Source organism: Anoplophora glabripennis, unplaced genomic scaffold (assembly GCF_000390285.2).
Source record: "Anoplophora glabripennis isolate ALB-LARVAE unplaced genomic scaffold, Agla_2.0 scaffold68, whole genome shotgun sequence".
NCBI classification, from domain to species: Eukaryota; Metazoa; Arthropoda; class Insecta; order Coleoptera; family Cerambycidae; genus Anoplophora; species Anoplophora glabripennis.
This window is the reverse complement of record NW_019416739.1, coordinates 1248688-1257103: the sequence shown is the minus strand read 5'-3', so window position 1 is coordinate 1257103 and position 8416 is coordinate 1248688. Positions and strand designations below refer to the sequence as shown.

At 30.4% G+C, this 8416-nt stretch overlaps 2 protein-coding genes across 2 annotated transcripts in view; one reads left to right on the top strand and one right to left on the bottom strand.

Annotated features, from left to right (window-relative positions):
- Nucleotides 1–1472: 1472 nt before the first annotated feature.
- LOC108905197 (palmitoyl-protein thioesterase 1) lies at nt 1473–8028 on the bottom strand. The gene is made up of 5 exons (XM_018707983.2): nt 7853–8028; nt 5050–5287; nt 3888–4046; nt 2884–3160; nt 1473–1666 (listed from the first exon to the last, which is right to left on the bottom strand). The coding sequence occupies exons 1-5, from the start codon at nt 7947–7949 to the stop codon at nt 1541–1543; spliced, it is 897 nt and encodes a 298-aa protein (XP_018563499.1). The 5' UTR covers nt 7950–8028; the 3' UTR covers nt 1473–1540.
- Nucleotides 2217–8416, top strand: part of LOC108905198 — a 10760-nt gene continuing 4560 nt past the window's right edge. Inside the window, exon 1 of the mRNA XM_018707984.2 lies at nt 2217–2349. The gene's annotated coding sequence lies outside the window, so the exon portion shown is untranslated. The remainder of the gene's footprint in view (nt 2350–8416) is intronic.

Below are 8416 nucleotides of genomic sequence, written 5' to 3'. Positions count from 1 at the left end.
AAAATTAAAAACAAAAAATGGTGGAGGCGCCTTGTTTATTACTTTTCTCAATCTATTTTTAGATTTTCTGTTTTCCTTATGTGTTTAATTTCAAAGTTTTATCTTATTTCGTCCTCACTCGTGCTCGCAGTTATCTTTACATTATGTATTTGTGGCATTTTGTGTTACGGTTCGATATCAATTCTGTCGAATCGGCATTTGCTGTCTCTATCAAGCATTTGAAAAAATATACAGAAGTTTGAATGAGGTTGGGGATGGCGTTTGGAGACACGGCATGAAGCAGGTATTTTTTTGTCATACAAAACTTCATAATGACTCTTCAAATGCCATTTTTAGTTTAATATTTCATTTGCCATTGCCTATATACTGCAACTTTTCACACAAGTGTTGGTCATAAGTGGCAGTGTTCGCCGTTTTACTAGGTGGAAAAATCATTAAAAAATGTATTCCAATGTATTTTCGTCATTAAATTTAAAATGGCATTCCAAGCAAGACCTGATGCAATTAAAACGTATATGTTGACATAGTTTACTCTAGCATTATTAGCAGTACCAATAGCTGTACCAATTTCTCTGATTTTTACGTTGATTAGTACGTCCAATAACTCTGTAAGAAGACTGAGGTCTTTCAGGTGTCTTATGTGATGCTCTTTAGAAGCTCAGAGACAGTTATTTTGAAAACTATCTGCACAATTAAATCGTCAACTAGATATAACTTATTAATTGTTTAATTCCACAAGGAATTCAGTTTTATAAGAAATGTTAGGTACTTAGACTAGAAATATTTTACTCTCTAACTGACAAGAGTAAGACACTGGTTCATTATACTTTTTTTTCTAAATGACCTAATCTGCAAGAACATGTGTATAATGATAATAATACTCATTACCTACTAATTCAATAAAATTTAAATATACTCTGCGCAGAAGAAAAAACGACCGATGTTATTATCATTTCTTTTTCTTCTCAAAATGACTTTCCAAACAAGATGTCAAAGTTTCTTACACCCTGTATGAAACATTTAATCTTTTGTTGTCTATTATTTTATCGACATCTAAGTGTTCTCCACAAACACACATTTTAGATGGCACTTCTCTATGCAGTGTTTCTTTTACAATACATTCTATAAATATTTGCATGAATCAATTAGATATAATAAACAAACTTTAAAATGAAACTAATGTAAATAGTATAAAGTTTAAAATTGCGATATTTAAAAAGCAAATCTATTAAGTTACTCAAAAAGCAAATGAAACGAATAAACACTTAGCTAATTATTGAAAAATAATCTACTTATATAGTTGACTCCTATAAAATATGTTTAATCAACAAATCCGTCAAGCTGAAGTTGTCATAATCTCATGTCATGTACACCATAACATGTTACAGAATTAATGGAATGTAACAGATTAAAAGACACAAAAAAGTTATAAACAAATTTATTTACAAACATTTGTAGGAAGTAAAAAAATATTAAATATACATAATTACAAAATTTACACTTTGGTATATTGTTTAAAAATAGAATAAACTTTTATAACTTATTTTAAAAACGGTTGTATTATGTTTTCGTCAAACCATTTCCACTCGAATCTCAGATGGTTTCCTGGAACCCCAAGAAAATGTAATTTCGCTTGATTATCCATGCGCTGTAATCCTAACCTATCCTGAAAGAATATTTATAAATATAATAACATTATTATTAAGAAGTCCTTCCCGATTTTACAATTATGTAGATGCGAGGTACTTGTTAATTAAAGGTTAGTAGAACGTATAAATAATTTATTATTAATATTGATGATTATATTTTAACATTTGCCCCAATTATATTAATGTTTATTTCAATATTAACGAGGTATTCATAATCCTGTAATGTCGTTCCTGACACTTTCTCATTTACTACGAGTAATTTACATTTAAATTGATATTGTTGTATTAATGTCAAAGTTGTTTATTTCATAGCGTAAAAATGTTGATGTTAGAGAAATTTGTTGATTTTTCGATGCGTGAAAAAGCAGTTGATGCGTTCATGAAAAACATTAAATCGATCACGATTAATTTCTTCATATCTTAATGTCACGAAAGAATATCCTATATAAGTTAAATTAAGTTAAGTCGAATTAAAGGACGCCCTGTGTAATACAATGAACCTAAGTACAGTTCTCACAGAAAATAACCGAAATCGATAAACGCTCTGAAACAACAACTTCATATATGAAACTGTTATCTCTTTCAGTAAATTAAAAATCGCAACGCGTTTAGTTTATCAGACAATCGATTTTATATAGAATAACCATATAAAAATGTGTAGCGTAGTCGGTATTTTTAAATTGCTCTAACATTACTTCCGGTAAGTTTAATATAATTATGAAAGTATTATTTACAATTCATTACTTCTTATACATCTAACAATAATTTTTTTGTCGCGTATTATTTCGTATAAGAATGCGGTTCTAGAAAATTGTCCGCGTGCAGTAAGTTACACTACCTTTGGCGTTTTGATGCGTTGCTTCTTTGAATAAAAACAATACAAGGTTGGTGCACGATTCTAATGGTTTTGTTAAATTCAAAATTTATTTATTTCAAATGAACAAATGATTGTTTATTAACAATATGTATTCTTGCATAGGCACGATCAAATGTGGCCTATTGAGAAGTAATATGCCGCCCTTTCTCCCGCACAAGTCTCTGCTAATCCTTGCGATTAGGATGAGGGATAGAGATATTATTATTTTTATTATTAATAAGCTATTTCTATCAATATCGAAAATTTGATTTGATTTGATGAATAAACTCTTTTAATGTGAAACTCGCGAAAGAGCAAGCTGTAAACAATATAAAGTTTCACAAAAACGTTCAAAAATATCATTTTAACTATACTTACTTCAACGAATAAAGCCGACTCTTTCAAAGTCTCGATCTTAACCGATTGTCCGGGCTTGTAAAAACCGAACCATTCTGTTTCCACTGGTTGAACCATGGTATCATTTTCAAACTTAACCAATACGAAGTTCTCCAGATTTTGAAGGTTTTTTATGTAGTCCGTGTTTATGGACCTCTCATTATTTATGTCGGCCAAAAACGAACTATAATTTTTGTATTCATCTTCATTGAGTGGATCATGCCAGTAAGTGGCTTGAACTAATTTCTTCTGCACCCAACTACAAAACGTAACAGGCAGATTTAGTTTGCAAGGAGTAGCAATTAAGAAAGAAACATAAAAATAAAAATATACTCCCTAAACTAGTGGTTCCCAAACTTTCTCATTCGTAGCGTTTTTTTTGAACTAGGTTTCATAGGGGGGTTTTCCCTAAGCAAAGCGTTACTAATCATAAGAAATATAAATAAATAAATCACAATAAAACAATCATCATTATTGAACAAATTCACTCGATATTCATTAACATTAAATTAATGGGGTATGAGACTGCAGATCACAGCACGTTTTGTCAAATCATGGAATCAAACTGGATACAGTTACTTGCAATTTTTTTTCTACATTGATTTTTGCCCTTTATTGCACTATTGTCGCCAGACAACTCAAAGGTTCCCTTTTTTGCATGTGTTCCAGTGCTCCGTCAGTGTTCAGGCGGATGCTGAATACATGTTGAATTAACTGTGATAAATCTTCTTTAAAAATGGCTACGAATTTATGTAGAACGCCATCAAGTAATGAAGAAATGTAATAATTTATTTCAATTATAGATTTACACCAGCTCCCCTAAGTGTCGCATCTTACCCCATTGAAACGAAAATGATAAAAATAATTATGAAAGCTTTTGTAATATTTCAGGCCCCTGGATACACGCCGCGGCGCATACTTTGGGAACCACTGCTCTAGACAGTGTATTAAGAAAAAAATTAATTTATTGAAAACTGTCTACATACTGGAAATAAGCAGCGTGATTTAAAAGCCTCCTTAAATAATCACAAGATGGGTGTGACAGTGAACCACAATTGGGAAGGCCATAAACTCCTTGATGCTGACCTCCCAGAGATATTAAATTTTTTACTTTTGCCATCGGGCAACGTTGAACCAACCCGCGCCTAAAATAAAAATAAGTCAAATGTCTATATAGATACAATACGAGAATGAAACATTGCATTCTATATAATGTATAAGCAAAATGCTTCACCTTTAATGGTGGATTTTACGTCAAAAACCGACAAGGAAAGTTCCTATCAGCATGTTTGCAAATTTATATTTCCGATATACTGACTGCTAAAATTAATAAACATATACTTAATTAATGCACATGAAAGAGATAATTTTGTCTTCCCGATATTTCAAACACCCTGTAGAGTGTCTACTTGAATCTAACTATAATCCAATACTTTCTGAACAATTAGTATAAAAAGTAGTTATGATATGGGTAGACAACTTTAAAATTGATCACGAAAATTACTACGATCACTGCCGAAAGTGCACCTCTGTGTGTAACAAATTTGTATCATGCATGTCTAATTTTAGTCAGGCGGTAGGTATATTTTGAATAAATTTTGACATACTCGTATAATAGTGCATTTACGTGTGCATGATTTGTTGTAAAAACTGCTCTTCATATCAAGAAAAGAGTGGTCCCAACACATATTTTTTCAAATTTTTGACAGATATACTATCAAACTGTAAATATTGTATTTAGATAATTTGAGGGTTTTCCTTTAATAAAGATACTGCTCATTTATTTCGATAAAATTGACGGTTTTCGAGATAAATCGGTTTTTGAAACAGTGGTAAAAATAATTAGTTCAAGAGCAGCAGCAACTGGAGTTTAATTTTATATAACTTATTCCATGAATTTGCTTTATTTAACTTTACCAAGTCTAAAAATCTTTAGTAATAGATTACAGGAAACAAGTTAAAGATTAAAGATAAACGTTTACCAGGCAAGTGTTCAAATAAGCTACCTGTATATACGGTTATGCACCGCCTTATTTTGAGCGTTCAGTACATCGATACTCAGCAAAAAAATATCTAGGAAATTCTAGTGTTATTTTGAAGATACTTACCTTATATATCTAATAAATACAAAATATATCTTACACTTACAAAAATTGACCTCCTTGGGAAAATCCAATGGCATTAAAACCGTTGGAAAGCTGAGAATCGGCTTTAATTATACTGCAAGCTTCCTCAATCTGTCTGTCTGGGTGCATGAGGTATCCATTTTCGACGTCTTCTATTATGTTTCCACCAATACGTAGTGAAACGATATGGGCTCCTGGTAGTGACTCATTCAATTTCTTTTGTAGTGCCCCCAAACTAAAGGAGAAGCAGCAACTATCTCCTAAAATGATAACAATATCATTACAACAAACTTTAATTCAATATAGTCAGAGATATTGTAGTTTAGTATAGGTAGAGAAAAAACAGAAACATTGAATTCTAATTGAAGAGCAGAATTTTTTTCATCTCTATCGCATAAAATGTAGTTAAGGTCCTTCCCTGAAATTCAGTAAAGGCGGTGTTACACAGCACATCAAAACAGTGCGCGATTCGTATCACAATAAGAAAATAACTAAAAAATTTTTTTTAAATATATATTAATTTTACTGACCATATAATTATTCTTAAAATTATTTATTTATTGAGACATTTGTCAATCAAATAACTTAGTTTATGAAAGTATTTTTCTTCCAATTTATTTTACGATCGTAATAAATGGCATAGATCCTTAAATGCCATGTACTATTTTTAGTAGTTGTTTCCTAGTAAATTATTAATTCATAATTTGTCATTAGTCAAAAAGTTTATACCACCCAGTGAGATACTAGAGATGCTTTTGTTGCATCTACAGATTGGTGGGTCACTTTTTGTCAGTAGGTACTTCTGTCAGTAGACATAAAGGAGCAATGACATTTAAATATATGTCATATATCGTGCTTTTTAGGTTATATATCACCAATACTTTATACATGTCTGTAGACATATCCAAACATCGCATACTTGCGAAAACTGATAAGTTCGAAACTAGCACATATGTCTGATGACTGTCCTGATGAATGACCTTAGCTATTTACTAGATATAGCGGATTCAATGTCCGCAGTGTTAGTTAAAAATATATTTATGTGCAAATATAGGTGCAAATCAAATAATGTAGATTTCCAAAGGTCAATATTGTCATGAATATAGATTTGGGTAATATTGTACCCATGTTAGGGTTTTGGTTGGTACGCTACTGCTAATTGTTTAAAAACCATATTACTCAGGCAGCGGAAGTATTTCTAATCGTGATAATTTACTTTCTACTGTACCTCGCCAGTGTCTAAACAAATAATATAGTGTTTCCTTCTACCTTTATATAAGCATAAGAATAATAATTGTAATTCATATTAAAGAAAAAATAATACTTTCCTGTACACAATGTTGAATAATGATCGTATTTGTCACATTTACTTGTAACTTTGGTTTAAAAAACTGGTTAGCGGTAAAATTTTGCTTTTAATTTTTAGCAGAAGTATTGTAAATTAATCATTAATCATCCATATTTTTAGTGAAAGAAGAAAGTATAATATCTAGCAAATACAAATCAACAATTTACTTTTATCATGACAAGTTCCTACGAAATTCAAATAAAAAATTTACTACGTTGCTAGAATGGAATTTCGTGACAATCTACCACTCCTTTACTTCCAAATTAAAAAAATGGGATTAAGTCAAAATTTGTGACAAATCAAGACTGTTCTTAGTAAATCGTTTCCACCAAACTTGTGTGATTTTAAACAAACATCCTGTGTATTTTCACTTATATATTTATTAAGAAATCGTTCAATTTCAATTAAAAAATATACAATGCGTTCTATTAAGAAAACAATTAGCTTTTTGTACATCGGAAATGCAATATTCAACAGCTTTCCTTTGAAATCGATGTAAAATTTTTTAAAACTGATCTATATCATTTTTATGTAAGTATGAAAATAAGAGACAAAGGAACTACCCTCATCAGCATTTTGCAGTAAAATTTAAAAAATGGTACTTTTATATTTTAGAGTTCTATTTTCTAAGTAAAATTGACATAAATTTAATTCATAACAAAACTTGATTGTAAAAATTTGAGAATTTATTTACTAATGAAAATAAACATAAGTACCAACGATTTATATATAGGGTGATTCACAAATGGTGACCAAGAATGAAACCTCGTATTTTAAGGGGAGTCTTTCGTATAAAGTTTTTATCTATTACGCTCCGTTAAAAGGATACAGTGTGTTAAACGTCAAAAAATATTTTTAATTTTTTTAAATAATTTAATTTAAAACTAGTAAGTGAAATGATTTGAAATTAGGCACATGTATTTATGTAAACATTGTATAAAATCTGAGGCCTTTTTGCATGCTCCAGTGGCGGAGATACAGGGTATCGGTGGCATATTTTTCCAAAGAAAATAGTACGCCACTGCATTACGGTAACAACCATGATATTTTCGGATTCGTCTTTCAATTTTCTACAAATTATCTTATCTGTATCATTTTAACGAAGCGTCCTAGATAAAAACATTATAGGAAAGGCTCCCATTAAAATTCACCAAAGAATACGAGGCTTCATTTTTGGCCACCATTTGTGAATCACCCTGTATAGATACCTACATTTTTTTACTTATTTTTAAAATTTTGTTTATTGTATGTTAAAAGTCATTTATATAAGCTTTAAATACTAAATTATTTATATAGATATAATAATTAAAATAATTAGAATAAAACATGCAGAAACAAATTAAAAAAAATCGTATGGGTTGAAATATTATTCTGTAGCAACGCCTGCAAAGTTAGCTTCCAGTTTTTAAATTGACCTTCGATTTCAATTGCGATTTTCAATAACATAACCTAAATGAAAGATTCTGAATCAACTTACCCATCCCATGCCACAGCACGATAGGTGTAACATTATTAACACATAAAACAGAACATAAGCAACTGAAAAGTGTTAATATTAATATACTTCCGTTCATTTTGAATGTTTGAACATTATTATATTCTCAATTATTTATGAACAACAGTAGATAAAAGCTGATGTAGTAGTTACATTACCTTGCGCAGTCTCCTAGCAAAGCATTCGATATGGCGTCAGTGGCGGATCGCGTGAAATAATTTGTATATACAGCGTGGTAAAAAAGTTCTGCATAAAATTCATATTTTCGTTAAACAATTTTTTTTTCGAAAAACGGTGAGACCCGTCGATTTTATCCAGGGCACCTTGTTATGCGGAATTTTTTTTTTCGATAATCCACTTACGGCAGCGATGACATAATTTTTTTTTTAAATGACAACGCATATTTTTTTCGTTCGAAATTGATGACAGTGATAATTATCTAAACAACGGTGTGAAAATTTCGATGTCTTACATAACAATTTTTTTTAGAAAAATGCACCTTAAGTTCTTATAAGTGATAATTGTCTACTTACACTATTAATGGCT

What these genes read in the sequence shown, in the direction of transcription:
- LOC108905197 (XM_018707983.2), bottom strand. Translation starts at nt 7,949, where the DNA reads ATGAACGGAAGTATATTAATATTAACACTTTTCAGTTGCTTATGTTCT. An exon ending in TCCCAAGGAGGTCAATTTTT is followed by an intron (nt 4,047 to 5,049) that starts GTAAGTGTAAGA and finishes TTTTTATTTTAG; the next exon opens with GCGCGGGTTGGTTCAACGTT. An exon ending in AATCACGCTGCTTATTTCCA is followed by an intron (nt 3,161 to 3,887) that starts GTATGTAGACAG and finishes TACGTTTTGTAG; the next exon opens with TTGGGTGCAGAAGAAATTAG.